Genomic DNA, 23,847 nt, shown 5'->3' on the forward strand with positions numbered 1-23,847 from the left:
CTCTAAACCTTTCAGCTAATTAACAGACTCTATTAGTAACAGGTGCTAACTACAAACCTTTCAGCTAATTAACAGACTCTATTAGTAACAGGTGCTAACTACAAACCTTTCAGCTAATTAACAGACTCTATTTGTAACAGGTGCTAACTACAAACCTTTCAGCTAATTAACAGACTCTATTTGTTACAGGTGCTAACTATAAACCTTTCTGCTAATTAACAGACTCTATTTGTAACAGGTGCTAATTATAAACCTTTCAGCTAATTAACAGACTCTATTTGTTACAGGTGCTAACTATAAACCTTTCTGCTAATTAACAGACTCTATTTACAACAGGTGCTAACTACAAACCTTTCTGCTAATTAACAGACTCTATTTGTAACAGGTGCTAACTATAAACCTTTCTGCTAATCAGCAGCCTCTATTTGTAACAGGTGTTATCTGTAAATCTTTTAGCTAATAAGCAACCTCTTTGTGGAATAGGTGCTAACTCTAAACCTGTATGTTTATCAGCAGCCTCGAGATCTAGTTCATCTATGGAGCAAATTACCTGATAATGCAATAGTTTTTGCTCTCTTGAAACTGCAGCCACATACCAATTTTAAGTAATGTATAAATTTTGATCAATCATGAGGACTCTGTTCTATATTTAACAGTCACACACAGTTATAGTTTTAACCAATCATGCAAATACCTTTATCTAAGTAACTATAGCAACAGCCTGGACCAGGTGAAAATAAGGTGCGACATTATAAGTATATCTATGGTAAGAAGATTACACATTTTCTAAAAATGATCTGGTTTAGGAATCTGGATCAACATTATTTTACACGTTTGCATATATAACACCATTTTGAAAAATTTGAGTTCTTTGTTCTTATTACTATATATGGAAACAAAATATTTATGCCCAGTCTATTTTTAACTTTTTTTTTCAGTCAGAGCCGGCCTCTGTTTAGGTATAGTCATGGACAGGAATCTGAGATGGCAGAAGTACATACACATCATACACAGCTTTGATGAAATTTATTCAGTATTTTATCTTTTTATGAGATGTTAGGACGTATGGATTGGCCTGATATTTCATCTAAGGAACTAAATCATTAAAAACATAAAGAAAAAGAAAGAAAAAACTAGTGTTCCAGATAGGCTATCGCTCATCTGTCTTTTATTATAACAAGAAAATTATTTGAAGCGTAAGGCCATGGCAGCAGCCATATTTCATTGAAACAGGAAGTAGGTGGAGTTGTGGGGAATGTGGTAACCAAATATGGTCATATTTCTCAGTCTAACTCTGGATTGCAATGACCAAACATTAATGTTTGTTTAAAAATGGTCAAAAATCCTTTATTCAAGACTAACACACATCACTCTAATTGGGAAATTCACTCTAATGCATTTACTTGTAAAATTCTATTCTACTGAATCGTGATGAAGACATCAGGGCAGGTAATATACAGTACAATTGGAAAATTGATAAATATGATGGGCACTAACAATGAGATCAGTGGGGTGTGACGAGTTGGATCAATTAAAGGCCAGTGTTTATAGGGGTAATGACAGAATACTTATTAATTTATGATGGTGACAATTATTTGAGTCAATCCTAATGCTCATGTCAATAATCAAGAGAAATCTGAACCAGAAAGCTGACCCAATACACATCACTCATTATAAATATACAGAAAACTGACCCAATACACATCACTCATTAAGAGATACAGAAAACTGACCCGATACACATCACTCATTAGAGATACAGAAAACTGACCGAATACACATCACTCATTAGTGATACAGAAAACTGACCCAATACACATCACTCATTAGAGATACAGAAAACTGACCTAATACACATCACTAATTAGAGATACAGAAAACTGACCTAATACACATCACTCATTAGTGATACAGAAAACTGACCCAATACACATCACTAATTAGTGATACAGAAAACTGACCTAATACACATCACTCATTAGAGATACAGAAAACTGACCTAATACACATCACTCATTAGAGATACAGAAAGCTGACCCAATACACATCACTCATTAGAGATACAGAAAACTGACCTAATACACATCACTCATTATAAATATACAGAAAACTGACCTAATACACATCACTCATTAGAGATACAGAAAACTGACCTAATACACATCACTCAAACTGACCTAATACACATCACTCATTAGAGATACAGAAAACTGACCTAATACACATCACTCATTAACAGATACAGAAAACTGACTTAATACACATTACTCATTAGAGATACAGAAAACTGACCCAATACACATCACTCATTAGAGAGATACAGAAAACTGACCTAATACACATCGCTAATTAAGATACAGAAAACTGACCTAATACACATCACTCATTAGAGATACAGAAAACTGACCTAATACACATCACTCATTAGAGATACAGAAAACTGACCCAATACACATCACTCATAAGAGATATAGAAAGCTGACCCTAATACACATCACTCATTAGAGATACAGAAAACTGACCTAATACACATCACTCATTAGAGATACAGAAAACTGACCTAATACACATCACTCATTAGTGATACAGAAAACTGACCTAATACACATCACTCAATAGAGATACAGAAAACTGACCCAATACACATCACTCATTAGTGATACAGAAAACTGACCTAATACACATCACTCATTACAAATATACAGAAAACTGACCCAATACACATCACTCATTAGAGATACAGAAAACTGACCTAATACACATCACTCATTAGAGATACAGAAAACTGACCTAATACACATCACTCATTAGAGATACAGAAAACTGACCCAATACACATCACTCATTAGTGATACAGAAAACTGACCTAATACGCATCACTCATTAGAGATACAGAAAACTGACCTAATACACATCACTCATTAGATACAGAAAACTGACCCAATACACATCACTCATTATAAATATACAGAAAACTGACCCAATACACATCACTCATTAGAGATACAGAAAACTGACCTAATACACATCACTCATTAGAGATACAGAAAACTGACCCAATACACATCACTCATTAGAGATACAGAAAACTGACCCAATACACATCACTCATTAACAGATACAGAAAACTGACCTAATACACATCACTCATTAACAGATACAGAAACATTTATTAACAATAGTGGAGACTCATAGTCTCATTTTATTGTTTTATCAAATTATTGAAATAGTAGAGATAATAAATGCATGCTTCATCAAATTTATCCTGATAAATTTATCACTTATATAAAACTTAAAGTTCAACCAGGCGTCACAATTACTCGGAGGAGTCGGAGGACAGAACCAAGTTACTATGTGTACTACTGTGACTTACGCTATTTTAACAGTGGTTTGGAAATAAGCAGCCATTTTGTGGAAACTGCTGCTCATTGACAGTCATCTGCTACCATGAAGATGAACAAACCCTAGCAGAATTCAAGAGAAGCCATGACACCTTAATTGTCTGCATTTTAGACTCTCATGCAGACATATATGCTTTCAATTGGATCTGAACAAAAAAATCAGTTTGGTGAATAGAAAGCACCATTTCGATTGGTCAAAATAAAACTTAGATCACCCATGATGATTTTTTTTTACCAAAATAATTTGTATTGCCCAGACATTTGAACCTAGAGATCACTGCCAGGGTTGGGACCCTGGGTTTAGATCTGTACAAATATGTCCTCATGCAAGAGGGCCCTCATTCTACATTCATTCACTAAGTTGGTAATTTCTGATATTTCACAGAAAACAAATTATAATATACTTGCAGGTAACACTGCAAAGACTTTAACAGTAAAATACTGAGTTTCACATCAGTTATTATTACCTCTGACCATGCATGGAATTAATTGATCATAGAATACAATTACTTGAAATTAGTCATAGTTAGATTAAGGTATTAAAGTAGAAAACTATTATAGTCTATATTTGGACTATTTTTAACAAAATCTTTCAAGAGTTAAAATGTTTTATCAATATGGCTAGATATACCTTCAAACAAGAAATGCAATTTTTAAAATCAGTTTTAATGCATTAATACTTACATAGACTTATTTTGACATACCTCGTGAGTATTTCCAATAAGTACAGCTGTACTTACCAAATTACATCAGATCTGGGGGCTTGGCTATCCTAGATATGACAGGAAATGTACATTTCACACCTTATATCAACAGGTATTAAACGACATGACCAGTGACCATTTATATATTGATTTTCACATGTCTAATGTACCTGTGTGTCACATAATGGACATATATCTGCGGTCAAATTTTAACAGCTGTTACAGTGAAATTCCTCTGGAGAATAAAAACAACCCAGTCATAATCAAATTCACCTTTGAGATAAAAAAAAAAAAGGTATTGAAACCAAATCTGAACCTTTTATTTGTATTTTTGAGATTGTTCTAATTTTTTTTTTCTTTTTTTTTCTTTTAAAAGTATAATATTGCAACTGTTCTTTCTGATGAGTTATTGGAATTAAAAAAATATGAATAACAAAATGCAAGTAGTTAGGAGATTGAGCATGGACAAGATGAAGTAAGGAAGGATATGGAAGAACGGACAAACAACATAACTTCATAACAGTGATGGGAATCCAATAAAATAAGTTAGTGTCAACCAATTAGTTTTCATTATTAATCTGTTAGCCTACCGTCACAATCCTTCAGAAATATTACTTTTTTGTTACTCAGGGATTGAATAAGCCTATATTTTCTCCAATAAAGCAGATTTTGATTTTGATTTTATATTAATATAACTACTACTCTGATTGGTTTTGTATCTTTATTTTCTGTCCTGCCATTTTAACATTATAATCTTTATTGATAACAAAACAGTTATAATCCTATATATTGTTTTGGCAATTAATTATAGTTAAATAGCATGATTGGGAAGAAGTTGTAGTTAAGAGTAAAATTACATCTTTAATGTAGTGAAATAGAAAGTAGAACTTGCACTACCAGTTTTGAAAACAATCATCGATATTGACATCTCACGTATTCAATCATTGAGCATTGTTGGCCTTTCCGATTAGATATTGATTAAAATCGATCATCGGGACAATTAACACTAATTAAACCACCTGCCGCCAACTCCGTCCCCCTGTTCCTGGTGGGGAATTTGAATTAAATAAAGAAGTTTTAATATTTAATGCCTGAATTTGTGGTTAATATTGGGAGCATCTTTATCTAAACACGGGGAGTTAGTATTATACGCTATGTTGTACTTTCCTGTACATAATTACTTTCCAGTTCTGTATTAATATCTCAGCATTTGTCTTTGTTAAACGCCAGGATATGGTTGAACCATTCAGTGTGATTTAATTAATTATAATAACATGTATCTGAAATCAGCATTGGATGCTTTGACTGCACATTTATTGTTTTGTATAGTTATAAAACAATTATATATGTATATGTAACACCAATTTAAAGCTGTAAAGCCAATATTATATGAATGAATTGTTTAGTGTGCATGATTTTCAAAGTTATTAGACAAAGCAATGGTAAATGTGATTGTGTGAGTAGGAACTCCTCATTTCCAGGAATAAGAAGTATCTAGATATCATATATATATATTAAAGGTTTTAGGCTCCTTTATTACCATATGGGAACATGCAACAATATCAAACTGTAACAAAATCTAATTCATGTAAGAAAACAAAGTGGGTGTCGACCAACACCTACCTAGTATAGTGTCAACTTAGGGTGTTAAATATTAAAGGACATTGTATGAGTATGAATACATTATTTCTATAGGTCAGCTACAAATAGGTTATTTCTGTGAATGTAAATTAAAATATAACAATAAATGGGGTCCTGAAATGTAGACACACACCTCCCTACCAGACAATATGTGTATGAACAGTTATTTTGGCTATACAGATAAAACAAAACTAACTGGTTCTTTTAATTACGCTTATAAATATTACACGACTTGGTTACCTGAATTGGAATAATATATGAATTTTTTTTTTCATACTGTATTTTCCAGCAATAAGCCCAAGCCAAATAACAAGCCTATATATAACTACCCATGTATACATGTAAAAACCAAGATGTTTTTTTTTTTTTTTTTTTTACAGTTTTCCTTACAAATGAGCTTGGAATTTGTTTACTGATATATATACTATTAACTATAATTGGCATTCATGAAATAATAAAAAATTTAAGAGACCATCGATCTCCATTGAGGCTATTTATCAGCTTCCTTTGAATGGTCTCTCAATGTATATGATTTTGATTTATACCAAAATAAAATATAACTTAATTTGACATAAAGAAGATACAATGTAGGGGTAAATATTAATCAATAAATACACATACATAGATATCCATATACATAGAGAAGAGATATTTGAACTATTTGAATATTTAAAACAAATACATTGCATATGCAATAAGTCTATTTTCAAAACTGGTGCATGATGAAAATAGGTTGAAATTTCCTGATTATTAGTTTCACATATCCAATAGATTATTGATTTTCAATTATCTTCTGGTATTTTAAACATTTTTTACATCCTTCATAACTATATAGTGCTTACTGCAGTCATATAGATGCTTGTATTTTATAGATATAATATATGAAAGTGACAACCCAAAAAATGATTGATTGTGATAACTATAAATGTATATAAGTTTTTCTCACATATGATATACCAATTATTGGCAATTAATCAACTAATTCTTTTATTTATCATAATCCTCCATTTCAAGTGATACTTGACAAACTTGATTAATCAGAAGACCACTAGCTCTAAGTAAAAGTAAATAAAGAAAATGTATCTATAATAATTACTCATTTTACAGGTTGTTACTTTTATTTTCTAATTGGCAGGTATATATGAAAAAAATGCAGTAACTTGATGTTAAAATAATCTTGCCATATACACATGTAGCATTATCTTTAATTTGTGATTCAATTTGATAACCAAAATACGCAAATGTTGTAATCAAAAGTACAACAAATGTAATCAAATGTACTTTGGATGGTTAACATCATCCAGGTAATAGCATAACTCGGGTATGTTTCTCGTGACTTTTACATTAGCACATGGACTTACGCTTACAGTGTATAGAAAATTAACAGGTTCATAATGAACACCTGTTGGTGACACTACAGACATACATTGTATATCGGAATAATCCCATCTAGATAATTTCATAGATTTTATCAGCTTACCTGCATTTTATAACTTGCTTCCATGAGATGAAACAGATTGTCAGTACGCTCATTGTGATATATCCTTTCAGCATATGTTTTAAATGTGCCTCTCGTCCCACTTGCCGTCACAATAGACCAAAATACCTTTCATATGTAAATTACCTGTGTCCGTTCGATCGTTTCGTCAACAGTCACACCTTTATAACCGGAAGTGATTTTCTCTTCCGAATGGTCTTCTATCACAAACACATGGTACAGTCAAGAAATATTCCGAAAAGCAGTCAAAATGGAAGCGGGAATGGATGGTTTGTTGGCTGTTAAACGTTTATTTTGATCCTATTCCTGCATTATTTGTGGGTGACAGAGTATATAAGTCTAGAAATTATATTGAAGTGACGTAATAATTTATGCATCTGCCATTCTTATCTGTCGAAACATTTGTAACCAGTTGTTTATTGGAAATTCCTCTGGACACATACAGCATCTAATAATTTAAAATTTCGTAAAATGTTTAGGCCTATTAGCCTATATAAATGTTCAATTATCCGTGGTTATTATTTAGCGATAAATCTACATGCGAGTCCTGTACTCAAAGAATTTTGACTTGACTCACAGAATATCTAGAAATAGTTGAATTAAACAGTGTATGACTCCTTGTATTTGACTATATATAGCGGCAGAACGATTTACCCCAAAACACCCCAAAACATCTCACAACATCAACACATTACATAAAAACGTCAATTTAAAAGGAATCATTAAAATGAACTATTGAACACTGATAAGACCTATTTGGAAATTGTATTGCTAGCAAGTTTATACAATTGGACCCCAACAATCAGATCCTGGAGTGAAACAGGGCTATTTAAATGTTAAATAATTAACTGTCATACCTAGATATGCTCTAATTACAATATTAGACCAATGTAAGTTCCAACTGAAAATAAATGGTCAAAAAACTGCATGTACTAATGTAAAAGTGTAGAGAGTATAAGGTCACCTTACTGTGTAGATAATGTAGTGATAATTATACACAAATACAAAAATACATAACAAGTGACAGTCACACAGGTTCACCCTTCAGGACACACAGCCTGGGTTAAGATCTAGACTATAGCCTTAGTTTACATGTTTGGTATAGGGCCAGATCTAGAGTGCACTACGTACCATATATATGAAAACGTGGAATTCTCCAACACCATTTGGACAAACAAAATAAAATTGGGAGTGACATAACACCTTGTGGTAAATGTTGAACTTTGTCGGCGAGTGACATGAACGTCTTGTTACATTAAGTGTTGATTGTGTCATGATCACCAATGCAATATACAGATCATTGAGGCATGGGTTAAAATCCCAGCGGTACCGGTGACACCAACTCAAACTTGAACTAGGGGTACGAGTTAGCAGTCATTTTCAAAGAGCTGACCCGCTCAATGTTGCTTAACTTCTGTACATAGATATATATTGATGCACTTGATACAATTGCAATTGCAGCTGCAAAAGCTAGCGATCAGTATAGGCAGCTGAAATGCCTATGTATCCATGAAGCATCAAACAAGAGTATGCCCGATTAAAAGTTGCACAAAAAACTGGCCCTTATGTACAACATTAAATTGTTATCATTATATTTTTAGGAACTTAATGCAGCACATACTGGGGTCAAGATATAGATGTCGTCTTTGATCAAAAGCTGGTATGAGTTCCTCTTCATTTACCAAGAATGTGGACAAATTGTGTGGCTTGGTAAGAAAACTAGAGGCTGTCAGCTCCTGGGGACCTTTAAAGGGTATAGAAGATAAAGGTAAAGCTTGTAAAAGTTTACAGGCCGCAGCAAAGAACATTCAGGATGCCTTAGACTTCCTACATTACTCTGGTCAAGATGTGGACGGCAAATTGTATGAAGGTAAGTTCCGTGTAGCCACTTAAGGGTGACAAGCCACCACGCTAAAACAGGCAATGGTGATCGCTGAACAGTCTGAGGGATTTTAAGATTTCTCAAGCTTGTTCTCATGTAATGCATATATGTGATAGCTTGTTATCAGTTGGTAAAACATTGGACTGATTCATTCAGGAGAAGGTCCATGGTGTTGGTTTGATCCCCACCTGGAGTAGTTTGTATTCAACTTGAAGCCGAGTTTACAGGTTGTCCTATGTTGTTGTGTGCTTGCTTTGGATAGCATACTTCATACTGTTGTTTGGTTGTTTGGTTAGACACCATGGAAATTCTGCCTCAAAATGACCTTGGCTAATCATGACCTTGGTTAATCATGACCATGGAGCAATATACCCAGTAACCAACAGAAACTGTATTATACAAAAAACTGTCTTGTTTTCCAGGTGCTTTGTCTGACAGAGGACTTTTGGAAGTGGCCACCAAATTAGGCCATGATTGGAAAATGCTGGCAACACAGCTTGGATTAAAACAATATGAGTTGGAACAGATCGAGCGTGACCACCCTTTACAGGCAGTCCAGCAGAACAAAATGGCCCTGATCATATGGCGACAAAAGCAGCAGACCAAGAATAGACGGCAGTGTAAAATTCTTGATTCCCTTAAACAGAAACTTCAGTTTATTAAGCGCCAAGATATAGTTGATAGCTTTGATGAAATGGTCTATTCCTCTCTAGGTAAATATATAAACAAAACTGTAAGCCAGCTTTTTTGACACATTACCGTATTTATCCGCAAATAAGTCCTTCCCAGAAATAAGCACCCTTCTCAATTTTTGCAGAATCGTTAGATTCACAAATAAGCCTTCCCAAAAATTTGATACTAAACTTAAACACTAGGGATTTATTTGAGGATAGATGCAATACTTCAAGTCACACTGAGGTACATTTGTAGCATATTTCACAGTTATATATATATACATATATCTGCTGAAACCAAATACTGACATTCGGTTTATATATTAAGAAAGCTTTTGATAAACAAAAGTTGATATACCAAGTAATGTGGAATCCAAATGAGTTACGATGAAAAAATAATTTGATTTCATAGTTCAACAATGATCATGTTTAGATTTTAATACAGTTAATAGTAAGAGATTGTTACATTTTAAAACTTTCAATGTACTTTTGTCAGGCAGATGACCTCATACCTTTTCCAAGTCCGATTGGGGAATAAAACCCCAGCTGCTTGGATACAAGTATGTTACCACTGCGGCACATGATCAAAATTCATTGTGGTTTGTTCATTGTTCAGATACAACTGTAGATGAACAGGATGGGGATAGCAATGGCAACATGAATGCTTCTATTAAAATTGAAATAGAAGAAGACTTATTTGCTTTGGACACTCCATCCAAACCCTCTAAGAGTGAAGAACAACTAAATGAAGAAGATGCTTGTAATCAAAGTCCGGATCTGTTAGAAGCTCTAGCTATCAACAAGACATCTGTGTATGGTGAGCATGTTCCTGAAGAGCTCAGTGATGCGGAGACAGTTGATATAGACGAGGGCATTAACAATCAACGTCCTGATCTGTTAGAAACACCAGTTGTTGTTAAATCAGAAGGACTTGATACCTTTTCCAAGTCCGATTGGGGAATAAAACCCCAGCTGCTTGGATACAAGTATGTTACCACTGCGGCACATGATCAAAATTCATTGTGGTTTGTTCATTGTTCAGATACAACTGTAGATGAACAGGATGGGGATAGCAATGGCAACATGAATGCTTCTATTAAAATTGAAATAGAAGAAGACTTATTTGCTTTGGACACTTCATCCAAACCCTCTAAGAGTGAAGAACAACTAAATGAAGAAGATGCTTGTAATCAAAGTCCGGATCTGTTAGAAGCTCTAGCTATCAACAAGACAGAAGAGGTCAGCGATGCGGAGACAGTTGATTTAGACGAGGACATCAACAATCAAAGTCCTGATCTGTTAGAAACACCAGTTGTTGTTAAATCAGAAGGACTGGAGGACCTTGAAAATTTTGATGAGTTTATATTTGAAGTCGATCAGAAATCTACCAATCATGTAGACTCTGAAAAAAAGGTAAGGAAATTTTGATATAATGTTTGTATCACAGTTATCAGAATTTGAGATCATGCACTGTGCTGTGTGTGTTTAAGTTGTGCAAGAAACTGTCCTAATTGAACTAGATTACTTGTGACAGACCTCCCACATGTTATTCAATTTCAGCTGTTGACAGGGTGGTAAAAAAGTTGGGCCCCTGTCCCTTTTGCGGACAGAATATGGTATAAACTTTGAGAGTTGTGCTCCTTGTCTCTTTTCCAGACAGATATATGATCCTCCTCATTACTGTGACTAGATTAGATATTTATTTGATAAGGACATACCTGTTGTTGAGTATAGTGTATAACTCTATTTTTTATCATCACCATTTCTGTAAATTCATTAATTGTTATTTGCAGGGTTCACCAAATCTACCCAAAGATGTGACTGAAGGGGGAAATATTGATGACGAATTCAGTGATGATGATTTCAGCGATGACTTGTTAGTGGTAAGTGGATCTTATCCCACACAAGACATGGTAGTATGTGTCTTATCCTACACAAGACATGCTAGTAGTATGTGTCTTATTCAACACGAGACATGCACGTAGTATGTGTCTTATCCCACACAAGACATGCTAGTAGTATGTATCTTATACCACACATGACATGCTAGTAGTATGTGTCTTATCCCACACAAGACATGCTAGTAGTATGTGTCTTATCCTACACAAGACATGCTAGTAGTTTCTAATCCCACACGAGACATTCTAGTAGTATGTGTCTTATCCCAAACAAGACATGCTAGTAGTATGTGTCTTATCCCATGATAGTAGTATGTGTCTTATTCCACACAAGACATGCTAGTAGTATGTGTCTTATCCCACACAAGACATTCTAGTAGTATGTGTCTTATCCCAAACAAGACATGCTAGTAGTATGTGTCTTATCCCATGATAGTAGTATGTGTCTTATTCCACACAAGACATGCTAGTAGTATGTGTCTTATCCCACACAAGACATTCTAGTAGTATGTGTATTATCCCACACAGACATGCTAGTAGTATGTGTCTTATCCCACACAAGACATGCTTGTAGTATATGTCTTATCCCACACAAGACATGTTAGTAGTATGTGTCTTATCCTACACAAGACATGCTAGTAGTATGTGTCTTATCTCACATGAGACATTCTAGTAGTATGTGTCTTATTCCACACGAGACATGCTAGTAGTATGTGTCTAATCCCACACAAGACATGCTAGTAGTATGTGTCTTATCCCAAACAAGACATGTTAGTAGTATGTGTCTTATCCCACACAAGACATGCTAGTAGTATGTGTCTTATCCCACGCTTGTAGTATATGTCTTATCCCACACAAGACATTCTAGTAGTATGTGTCTTATCCCACACAAGACATGCTAGTGGTATGTGTCTTATCCAGTAATATTTCTTTAAAATTTGGAAGACTACATATTTTTTGTTCATATTGGAAAAATGTTATACATTTGATTTCAAACATACTGGTACATATAATCCACAATTTTTTTTTAAATTGCTGAAAATATTGTGCTTGGAAGTTTTTTTTTCCAGTTTCCAATATAAAAAATAAAAAATTCCCAATTTCTCGCTTACATCTTACAGAAATTTCCATATTTCACCCACATGACGATTTATCAAATTAACTAGGGGGGAAAATGTTGGGAACATTGCATCTATTTGCAGCAGTCCATGTGTATATTTTTTTATCGCAGCAATTGGACGAGGCTGAGAAAAGTTTTGCTCTTGAGAATTCTGGCAGTGACTTGAGTGGACAAGCAGACCAAGTCGATGAAGAGGATGAGGACGGTCGGTTAAATCACAAAATTTTAATCTGATTTTAGAGTATTTAAAAATTGCAAGATTAATGCATAATGATTATACGTTTGTTAATTATAATACTTCTTGTAAGACTTGTTGGTAAAGGTTTTCCTGTTAAGCTATATGTTCCAGTTTATAGGTATGATGCTAACAAAGTTAGCTATTAAAACTCAATTGGAACTTTGATATGACAAAAAAACTGTACTGTAAAATCATTAATTGTTGTGATGGTTTTATTTTCAGAAACTATTTTGTGATGATTTTATTTTCATTGATTTTGTGGGTGCTCTTATCCACAAAATCATGCGTCTACGACTTAGTAAAATGTAAAAGATATTACTGTTGAATATGAATTGTTTTAATGTACTTTGTGGATGATATCTATCTACTAAAGCAAATATACTCAAATTCATACTTTGTGAAAACCATGAAATTAGAAGCCTTGAAAATATGATTTTATTATAAATTGCATTTTATGTTGGTCATCACACATTCTTTGTATTAGCTACATGAATGATAACAAACTATTAAAATGGCACTGCCATTTATATATATATATACAGTGGAACTTCGTTAACTCGAACTCGACAGGACCACGAGAAAACTTTGAGTTATCCGAGTGTTCGAATTAAGCGAGTTATCATTTTTGGTGCAAAGTTTGGTCAATATTTGTCAACATTATATAATCAGTATAACTCCGCTCTGTCGCTCACCAGTTCAGTGTAAAGACTGGTCAATACATGTAAATGTATATGTAATATTTCGTTCTGTCATTCGTAGTTTGGTGTAGTTTTGCCGATATACAGTCCTGATAAAGTTTCTTTCACTTAGTCACTTCACTAACGACCTGATGTTCATAAAAAATGGAATTCAACCGAATAACAATTTATTAATGTTATATCAAATAACCGTTTAAATTTAACACATATTATATGTAAAAGATAACAGAACCATTACCTTATATTGGACATATAAAATACTGTTTGATCGTCCAACTTACGTTTTACCGACAGCCACGCCATTTCCATGTGTATTAGCACAGGAAGTTGGTACTGCGCATGTGCGTATAAAATGTTACTGTTACTGAGTAGGCGTTTTATCCGATTTAATAGACAGCACTGACAGTTACAGTCGTACTCTGAACACATCGGCATTAATTACGCTATTGTTTCAGCAGTTTACAGATTTAATAGGCACCAGTGACTGTTTCATTTCTAGACCTGTAAAAACATCAGCCGAGTAGATCTACCGGTGTGTCAGATATTAGTTCCGCTTGAGCGAGCGGGTAGATGAGTTGTTGACTATCGTGTGTACTAATATCGCCGACCGTCTTAGGAAATTATGATGTAAGTAAAACAGTACTTTTTATCACCGATAGTTATTGTTTTAAGATTCCACCGACAATTTCTTTCATGAATTTATGAAACACTTATAATCGCATATAATAATCGGTAGAATTGTAGTGCCGATACAAACAGAATTTTGATGTTGAAAAAATGTCGGCGTTTATATCCGATCGTTGTTGGACACAAACATGAAACTTCGAGTTATTCGATCATTTAAAGTAGGATTTTTATTGTTGGGACCAAATTTTCACTTCATATTATCCAAGTTTTTCGAGTTTTCCGAATTCAAGTTTTCCGAGTTTTTTTTACTAGGATAAAGAGATAATTCAGCCGGGACTGACAAAGTACTTCAAGTTAAGCGGGGTATTCGAGTTTTCCGAGTTCGAGTTAACGAAGTTCCACTGTATATACATAGTCTACCTTGTAACCAGAAAGTAGTATAATCTGGACAGTTAGCTATATAGAGTGTAATGTCACTCAGGGCTGTTTCTATTGTGAGGTCATAATCTTGTGGATAGTGATAGTTCACCATCAAAATGGACGTTCAGTCATTTGAAAGATAACACTTTTGTTGATGAATATGTAGCTTTATTATTTTGTTCATGAAATTAAGCTGTATCTGTTGTTTATATCTTTATAAAAAAAACTGCATTAATAATCATAAAGACTTCTTTTTCCATATAGATTCTGAGAATCAACCCGCCGACAAGAAATATCTCGTAACTTTGAAGCAGTACTTTGGTTATTCCAAATTCAGACCGTAAGTAATTAAAAAAGGCTATTACTATGTTCAGTTCAGTCTAGTCTTTATCATTGTCTGAAGTTTGGTCAAAATCCCACAAGAAATGAAGCTGCTAGAGTACTGACAAGGATTTTCTTAACATAGTAAGCGACATCGACCAAACAACCCTGAAAATGAAACGTGTCTGAGATATAATAATCTTTATCATTGTCTGAAGTAAGGTCAAATCCCTCAAGAAATGAAGCCGCTAGAGTACTGACAAGGATTTTCTTAACAAAGTAATGGTGACCTTGGCCTGGACTCACAACCCCTGAAAGTCAAATTGTCTGGGGTGACCTTGACCTGGACTCACAACCCCTGAAAGTCAAACTTGTCTGAGGTGACCTTGACCTGGACTCACAACCCCTGAAAGTCAAACTTGTCTGAGGTGACCTTGACCTGGACTCACAACCCCTGAAAGTCAAATTGTCTGAGGTGACCTTGACCTGGACTCACAACCCCTGAAAGTCAAATTGTCTGAGGTGACCTTGACCTGGACTCACAACCCCTGAAAGTCAAATTTGTCTGAGGTGACCTTGACCTGGACTCACAACCCCAGAAAGTCAAACTTGTCTGAGGTGACCTTGACCTGGACTCACAACCCCTGAAAGTCAAACTTGTCTGAGGTGACCTTGACCTGGACTCAGCAACCCCTGAAAGTCAAATTTGTCTGAGGTGACCTTGACCTAGACTTAGCAACCCCTGAAAGTCGAATTGTCTGAGGTGACCTTGACCTGGACTCACAACCCCTGAAAGTCAAACTTGTCTGAAATTAATAGCACCTTTTTCATCACCAGACTAAAAATGAGAATCAAGGGGGTTCAGGAAGTTTGTCAGTTGAATGAATGAACCTGTCAATAGAATCAGATCTGATTTGTGCAAAATTATATATTTACTAGTATCATTTTTATTCAAATTAATATAGGTCCTTGGAATGAACTTGTTATGAAAATGAGACCAGCATATTGCTTTAAGCTTAAATCCTTGAATACTTAAGTCATTTTCTATGTTCTGAATATGTTAGTGAACTAGTAAGTATTGATTCAGAAATTTATTTACAGAATGCAGTGGAAGATAATAGATTCCGTCCTCAATGATCGTCGTGACACTTGTGTAATCATGGCTACAGGTAACAGACAATAAAGGCTGTTCTGGTATAACAATAGCAATTGATAACAACGTAACAGGAGAATTTTTTCAAATTTTACAGGTAGATTACCCAAGATTTGATTTCATGTCCGATCCAGAAAACAAAGAAAATTGAAGCCATCTTTGTCTTTGACATTTGAATATTGTTATTGCTATTTCTTGAGAAGTACTGCAAGAAATTTTCTTAAACTTCATATGTTGGTTACCCTTTTCCTCTAGTAGTGTCCTTTTAATTTTTCAGTCTTATCCAAAAAAAACAGAATGGCCGCTAGGCAGCCAGCCATGATTTTAATAGTTGAAGTCTGTTATCACTATATCTTTAGAAGTATTGGAAGGATTTTTCTCAAACTTCATATGAAAATTCCCCTTCACCCTTAGTTGTGCCCATTTGATATTTAATCAGATCCAGGAAACAAAATGGCTGAAAGTTAAAGTTTAATAATGCTATTTCTAATTCACAGTAATTTCTTCTTAGGTCTCTCTTAGATTTCATATTAAAGTAGGTTCTGCTTGTTATCAAATAATTAAAATATAGAAATGATCAGGCTTACACAAAACCAAGATCCCTCTTTTATCTCTTGTACAAATTTACAAATAATGCTGTGATTCATGTTCAAAAAATCATTTTAATAGCTTCTATACACAGACGTTTGTTTAAACAGTAACATTGTATTAATTTGAATTTTGATGATATATTTTGTTTACACAGGTCATGGTAAGAGCCTTTGCTATCAGTACCCTCCTCTGTTTACTGGCAAAACAACAGTAGTCATCTCACCGCTGATATCTCTCATGCAGGACCAGGTTTTGGGACTCAAGTATGTTTCTGAACGATATGAAAATACAAGTATTAAATTAAATAAAAGTATATCATTGGCATTTGTTTATAAAATTTTATTAATACATGTCTTTAGAAAATAATTTTCAATGTCGTACTAAATAACAATTTATAGAATATCAAAATTATAAATAAAATTGGGCTTTGTGATTTTGGTCTCTAGGATATATCAGATTCTAGTTTCAAACTAAGGGGAGATAATCTATTATTAGAATTAGCGATTCTTAACAAAAAACTAGGGTCTGGTGGCCAAACCTAACAATTTGTTGTGGGGAGAAAATTTTGGATTCAATGTTTGGAATGTAAGTTATTTGTATAAAAAATGTGTGCATTCAAAAATTTGTGTTTAACATCAAAATTTTGTTTATCAGATTTGATAATTTCAGGCTAAAGTAATAGGACAATATAGAAAGTGCTTGTATTTAATTGGATATTTTGCACAAGTTAGGATTTCGTATGAGACTGAAAATTGCACAAAAGCATCAAGGTACCTCTTTTATCAATTGAATAGCCCAATCTACCATATAAACTTACATACAATATCTAATTTTTAGAAATTCTATATAGATATACCTTAAAATAGATAGATTAACATTTACCTGGCCTGATTGCCTCACAACTGGTTTGCATTTAATGGTGGTGGTTTTTCTCTGGGTACTCCACCACTCCAAAACCTGACATGTCCTTAAATGACCCCAGCTGTTAAAAGGACGTTAAAATAATCCAAAAACTCCAGCCATTGCTAGGTTTCATCTCACCAACTATAGTCTGTATATAAAATCTAGGATACAGTGATCCTTCAGTTCTGAATTCCCCAATGTGCTATTAAGCAATCTAATTTTACCCATGTCCACCCCATTCCATCCTGTCTCTTCCGTCCCATCCCGTCCAATACAATGAACTATCAAATCTCGGAAACCGCTGCTGATGCAATCCTCACCAAACTTTATTTCCGGGTGTCAAGTGGCAGTGGGGGCACTAATGTCTTAGACATTTTCTTGTATTAACTTATTTATACTTTCCTAATCTTATCAATGATTATTAATTCTTTTGTTCTGTAAAAATAATAGTTTAAAGTAAAATTTCTATGGACCACATTAAGGATTAATTATATTTTTTTGATATTCTAGAGTGGCCAACATTGAAGCCTGTTTCCTAGGATCAGCTCAACAGAACATGACACAGATAAAGACTGAAATGATGAGGTAAAGATCTTCATGGTTACAGTGGATTTTGCTTAGACCCAGTAAAGGTCTCCATGGTTACAGTGGATTCTGCTTAGACCCAGTAAAGGTCTCCATGGTTACAATGGATTCTGCTTAGACCCAGTGATTACTTGACCAGATTGGTTTTAGAAATAGGAACGTCACAAATGGTTGTCATAATCATCATGATTTAAACCTGAACATATAACAGCATTTAATATGCTTCAGTACTTGAATTTTAGTTCACTAGGTGTTGTAATGTAACTTTCAATAAACATGATACATCTATAACACTAGATATCTGATTTTCTGATGAAAACATTTGTTTCCTTGCTCTCATAGCGATCTGTAACCATTTTGTTGTGTGGCGTAGAAAATGCTTGTCATGCAGATGACCTGAAAGTTAAGTGGAGTCAGCAGCTTTTGTATAAACAAACCTTCAATTATTTGGGTGTTTGTTTGCTGGGTTAATCACCCCTTGACCAGCCGGGTAACTTTGATGCAGGATCTCCTTGTAGTAGTTGGTGACTACCTTACTTAACAATATACAGGAGGCCTGTTGTATGCCATCCATAGCAATGATGGTGAAATGTCTTCAGGGCCCAGGAAAAACTTTCAAAAGCACTCGTCTATCGGACGAGTTGCCTGAATAAAAGTACTTGTCCAAACAAAGAATTCACTTGTCCAGAAAATTTCAGAATTATCTGCTATACAACATTCTCATTTTTCACATGCCTGTTTACCAATTGTATTCAATACATTTACGCCTGATCTTATAATGTTCATTACGTCACTAAAGTTTTAATCCATCGATAGAAAGAATGATTATTCAACTAATACAGGAATGTAGCGAGTGTAAACATCGGGAAATAGGTCACATTACGCGAGAAATTGTGAGAAAGTTTTCGATGAACCAGTATAAAATATAGCTGTGACTTAATCAGTTATTTGTCAGAAATCATAAGGGTTACCGTTTTCATTTGAATCAGTCGTGTCAACACAACTGCCATCCTGTTTTTCAGGTTGACTGACAAAAAAAATAACCATCCAATTTTCGTTGAGCCATTTTTATGCAGACATCCTCGGACAACACCCATTATACTAACATGTCACCCGGAACACTCGGAGGTTATCGGTCATCGTACATGACTTCCGATTTACAGACGTAGATAGACCTACTTACCTGCTATCATGCAGAAATTTTACTATTTTTCGTAATAATGGCACAAAAAAGAATACATAACTAACAATGCATCAAATTTTAAGCAATTTTATTAACGAATACTGAAATAACATAGAAAAATTCTACTCGTCCGACGGACTAGTTGACAATTAAAACCACTCGTCCGTCGGGAAAATCTACTCGTCAGGACGAGCGGACGAATGCTTTTGCCGGGCCCTGTGTCTTGCCCAAGGACACAACTATGACAACATAGATCACAGATAAATCATTTCGACAGCATAGTTACAACAATAGTATTTACATTTCCTGCACCATGCTGTTTTGTTGAGTATATATAATACATACAACAAAGGAATGAATCGTAATTGAATACCCATTTCCATTATTTAATTATTTTTTTTTAAAGAAATGCCAAAAATGTTCACCATAAAATTTCGGTAGATCTTACCTCTTGATTCCAATTCTAACCACACTTTAATAAATAGAAGTTCTGGCAGACTGTATTAAAGCCTTTCTCTCATATGGTTGTCAGCTACAAGTCCTTGTTGATTTCAGCTCTATTGTTTTCTGATAGAAAGGTGTGAAAAAACCTCCCCCCACACAGGTGTGCTTGGCAGCCTCAAAGTGTTAATTAGTGTCAGTGATGATTGTCCAGATGTAAAAAACAGATATATTTATAGCTTACAAAAGTAATTCATGGCAGGACAGGTATAATAAGGATATCATATTTGGATGTTATCTTAGTCGGATCCACTGCCTTAATACAAAGTTATGTTATTATGAAGTTTTATAAAATGCCACCCAATTTGTGAAGACATTAAATTATAAAACAAAAAACTTAATTATTACAATTAGATTCATCTTGAATATAAACAACTCGCCCCTTTTCTTTTACAAATATTGAAATTATCTAAGGGCTATTCCAGTAAAACATCTACCCCACCCCAGGACTCCAGGTTTGCTTATTAAGGGGTACCACCCGTAGAATTTATTTAATAGATTACATAGAAATAATAAGAAATAGAAGTAATAAGAAGGCAATCCAACCATGGATAGAAGTGGTTTATTGTGGAGTCCTGGGGTCAGGTAGATAAATTAATGGAATAGCCCTAAGTGGTCTCTTAATGCTCCCACCATGAAATATTTGGATGTTATCTTAGTGGGATCCACTGCCTGAATACAAAGTTATGTTATTATGAGTTTTCTAAAATGGCACCCTATTTGTAAAGACATTAAACTTTAAAAATAAAAATAATCCCAAAAAAAATTTGGAGAAAAAAAACAAACTTTATTATTACAATAGAATTAAAATAAATGAATTTATCTTAAATATAAACAACTCACCCATTTCTTTTGCAAGTATTGAAATTATCTATTAAATGGTGTCTTAATGCCCCCATCATGAAATGGGGGGGGCTAGTGTTTCCCATACCCATCCTGTCCGATGTAGTATAACTAGCTAATTTCTCTTTACTATACTGTATAGGGGGAAGTACCGACTTGTTTACATCACACCAGAGTTTGCTGATGTAGTATAACTAGCTAATTTCTCTTTACTACACGGTATAGGGGGAAGTACCGACTTGTTTACATCACACCAGAGTTTGCTGATGTAGTATAACTAGCTAATTTCTCTTTACTACACGGTATAGGGGGAAGTACCGTCTGGTTTACATCACACCAGAGTTTGCTGATGTAGTATAACTAGCTAATTTCTCTTTACTACACTGTATAGGGGGAAGTACCGTCTGGTTTACATCACACCAGAGTTTTCTGATGTAGTATAACTAGCTAATTTCTCTTTACTACACTGTATAGGGGGAAGTACCGTCTGGTTTACATCACACCAGAGTTTGCTGATGTAGTATAACTAGCTAATTTCTCTTTACTACACTGTATAGGGGGAAGTACCGACTGGTTTACATCACACCAGAGTTTGCTGATGTAGTATAACTAGCTTATTTCTCTTTACTACACGGTATAGGGGGAAGTACCGTCTGGTTTACATCACACCAGAGTTTGCTGATGTAGTATAACTAGCTAATTTCTCTTTACTACACGGTATAGGGGGAAGTACCGACTGGTTTACATCACACCAGAGTTTGCTGATGTAGTATAACTAGCTAATTTCTCTTTACTACACTGTATAGGGGGAAGTACCGACTGGTTTACATCACACCAGAGTTTGCTGATGCTGCAACAGATATCTTACACAATTTAGACAAGGCTGTCGGTATGTTTTTCAATTCTCATCTTTGTTAATTAATGGTGAAACTTGACTGCATCTTTATACTCTACTTCAAGGTTAATTAGCTACCATATTTATCCTCAAATAAGTCCCCTCTCCTGGTGTAGAAGAAGCTTATTTCTGAACCAATTTTAGATTACTATTGTAAATTGATGGTTCTGCAAAAATGTAGAAGGGGGCTTATTTTGTGAGCAGGAGTTAATTTTTTGAGACAGCTAAAATAGCTTATTGCTTACTGCCATTATGACTCCCCCTACCTCTAGATTTCTCTCTAGATTTTTCTCACCATCTATCGTCAGTGTTACTTCAGATAGTTACATTTTCTACCCCTACAGGCATTGACCTGATTGCTATAGATGAAGCCCACTGTGTGAGCCAGTGGGGGCACGACTTTCGATCAGCTTACCGATCACTAGGACGAATACGGAAATCATTCCCAAAAGTAAGTATTACTGAAATTACGAATTTACTTACATAAACAAGACCAAAAGTAGGTATTATTGAAATTACAAAACTTATATAAACTTGACCAAAAGTAACTATTACTGAAATTTCAAAACTTGTATAAACATGACCAAAATTAAGTATTACTTGAATTACAAAACTTATATAAACATGACCAAAAGTAAGTACACTGTATTACTGAAATTACAAAACTAATATAATTAAGACCAAGAGTAAGTATTACTGAAATTATAAATTGGCTTATATTAATAGTTTAGTCTAGACAAAAAAAAAAAAACTTTTCCGATAATAAGTGAAAAAGACACGGAAAAAATAATCTTTTAAAGATTAGACTATTGAATCAGGGAGAAGAAATCTCGCAGGAGAGTCGGTATTGTTGAATGGTTATCCAAATTTTAACTGTTGAATATCTCGCCTACATCCAGGTTCCCATCATGGCATTGACGGCTACAGCAACCCCAGAGGTGAGGCGGGACATCTGTAAAAGCCTCAATCTCCGAAACCCCCTCATGGTCTGTACAGGGTTTGACAGGTGAGGATTTTCTTTAGTTATCCTGTGAGCTTTTCAATGATCGATACTGTCAAGGTTGTTAAATTCATAGGCTGTTATTTTAAGCTAGTCTCAAAAAGATCAAAAATCATTAAAAAAAAAAAACCCAGATATTTTCAAACTTTGAAAATGAAATCAGTATGATCTGTTTCAAGAATTTTCAGGAAAAATTCACCCTTTCAATAACAAAAATTTGAACCATTAAAGCTATAATACTCTGAAGTATAAAAGCCTCTTTTACATGTAACATTGTTACCTAATTCATACAATCTCTTCAATGAATAACAATTCCGGGTCAAATTTTGCAAGACAAACGAAGCATTTCACCATCTTGGATCTAGATGGCACGTCTTAGGAAACAAACCATGTAAAGTGGTTTGGTTGTGTTGGTACTCCACATGCGTAATGAGTACTGCAGATTTGTACCAGTACAGCAGGTATGACCCTGATAAAGGAACATGTATGTGTAACTAAAACTGTCATTTATCATAAGATCTGTACATGTTTGTTTCAGACCCAACTTGTTTTTCTCGGTGAGCTCCAAGACCAGCCAGTTGGAGGATATTCGGTCCAAGATGACAAAGAAGGACTCACGATACGAGTTTGATGGACCAACCATTATCTATTGTCCAACCAAGAGAACTACCATGGATGTGGCACAATGCTTGTCCGGTATGATCTGGTTTGGCAGTAGGGGTTAACAAGGGGACTCCTTCTTCACCTTTGTTTTTGTGTGTGTGTTGGATTGGGATGATGGGGATGAAAATGTTTTAAACACATTAGCATCTTTTTGTGTTACAGTCAAACCTCGATGATTCGAACTTCATTGATTCAAATTTCTCGCTGTATCGAACTTTTTGCTTGGTCCCGAATTTTTTCACTATATAACACTACTAACGAAACTATGTATGATTCGAATTTTTATAAATAGAAGTTTTCGATGTATCGAACTTTTTTCATGACCCGTTAGCTATGATATTATAGGTAATTGACATCTCATGATTCGAACAAAAAATTTACCTGTACTGACCACTGGACAGGTGTTTG

General features: G+C 34.6%; 2 protein-coding genes across 2 annotated transcripts in view; one reads left to right on the forward strand and one right to left on the reverse strand.

Moving 5' to 3' along the window:
* The window catches only part of LOC117343741 (adenylate cyclase type 5-like), a 91,676-nt gene extending 84,298 nt beyond the window's left edge, over nt 1–7,378 (reverse strand). The window contains exon 1 of the mRNA XM_033906220.1: nt 7,227–7,378. The gene's annotated coding sequence lies outside the window, so the exon portion shown is untranslated. The remainder of the gene's footprint in view (nt 1–7,226) is intronic.
* A 57-nt stretch (nt 7,379–7,435) lies between these two features.
* The window catches only part of LOC117343740 (Werner syndrome ATP-dependent helicase-like), a 42,261-nt gene continuing 25,849 nt past the window's right edge, over nt 7,436–23,847 (forward strand). The window contains exons 1-14 of the mRNA XM_033906219.1: nt 7,436–7,513; nt 8,846–9,114; nt 9,549–9,839; nt 10,417–11,213; nt 11,594–11,683; nt 12,930–13,023; nt 15,066–15,141; nt 16,224–16,291; nt 17,021–17,129; nt 18,280–18,354; nt 21,688–21,770; nt 22,121–22,227; nt 22,676–22,782; nt 23,315–23,472. Coding sequence (XP_033762110.1) covers nt 8,907–9,114; nt 9,549–9,839; nt 10,417–11,213; nt 11,594–11,683; nt 12,930–13,023; nt 15,066–15,141; nt 16,224–16,291; nt 17,021–17,129; nt 18,280–18,354; nt 21,688–21,770; nt 22,121–22,227; nt 22,676–22,782; nt 23,315–23,472 — 2,263 coding nt within the window. The 5' untranslated portion in view covers nt 7,436–7,513; nt 8,846–8,906. The remainder of the gene's footprint in view (nt 7,514–8,845; nt 9,115–9,548; nt 9,840–10,416; nt 11,214–11,593; nt 11,684–12,929; nt 13,024–15,065; nt 15,142–16,223; nt 16,292–17,020; nt 17,130–18,279; nt 18,355–21,687; nt 21,771–22,120; nt 22,228–22,675; nt 22,783–23,314; nt 23,473–23,847) is intronic.

Source organism: Pecten maximus, chromosome 15 (assembly GCF_902652985.1).
Source record: "Pecten maximus chromosome 15, xPecMax1.1, whole genome shotgun sequence".
NCBI lineage: Eukaryota > Metazoa > Mollusca > Bivalvia > Pectinida > Pectinidae > Pecten > Pecten maximus.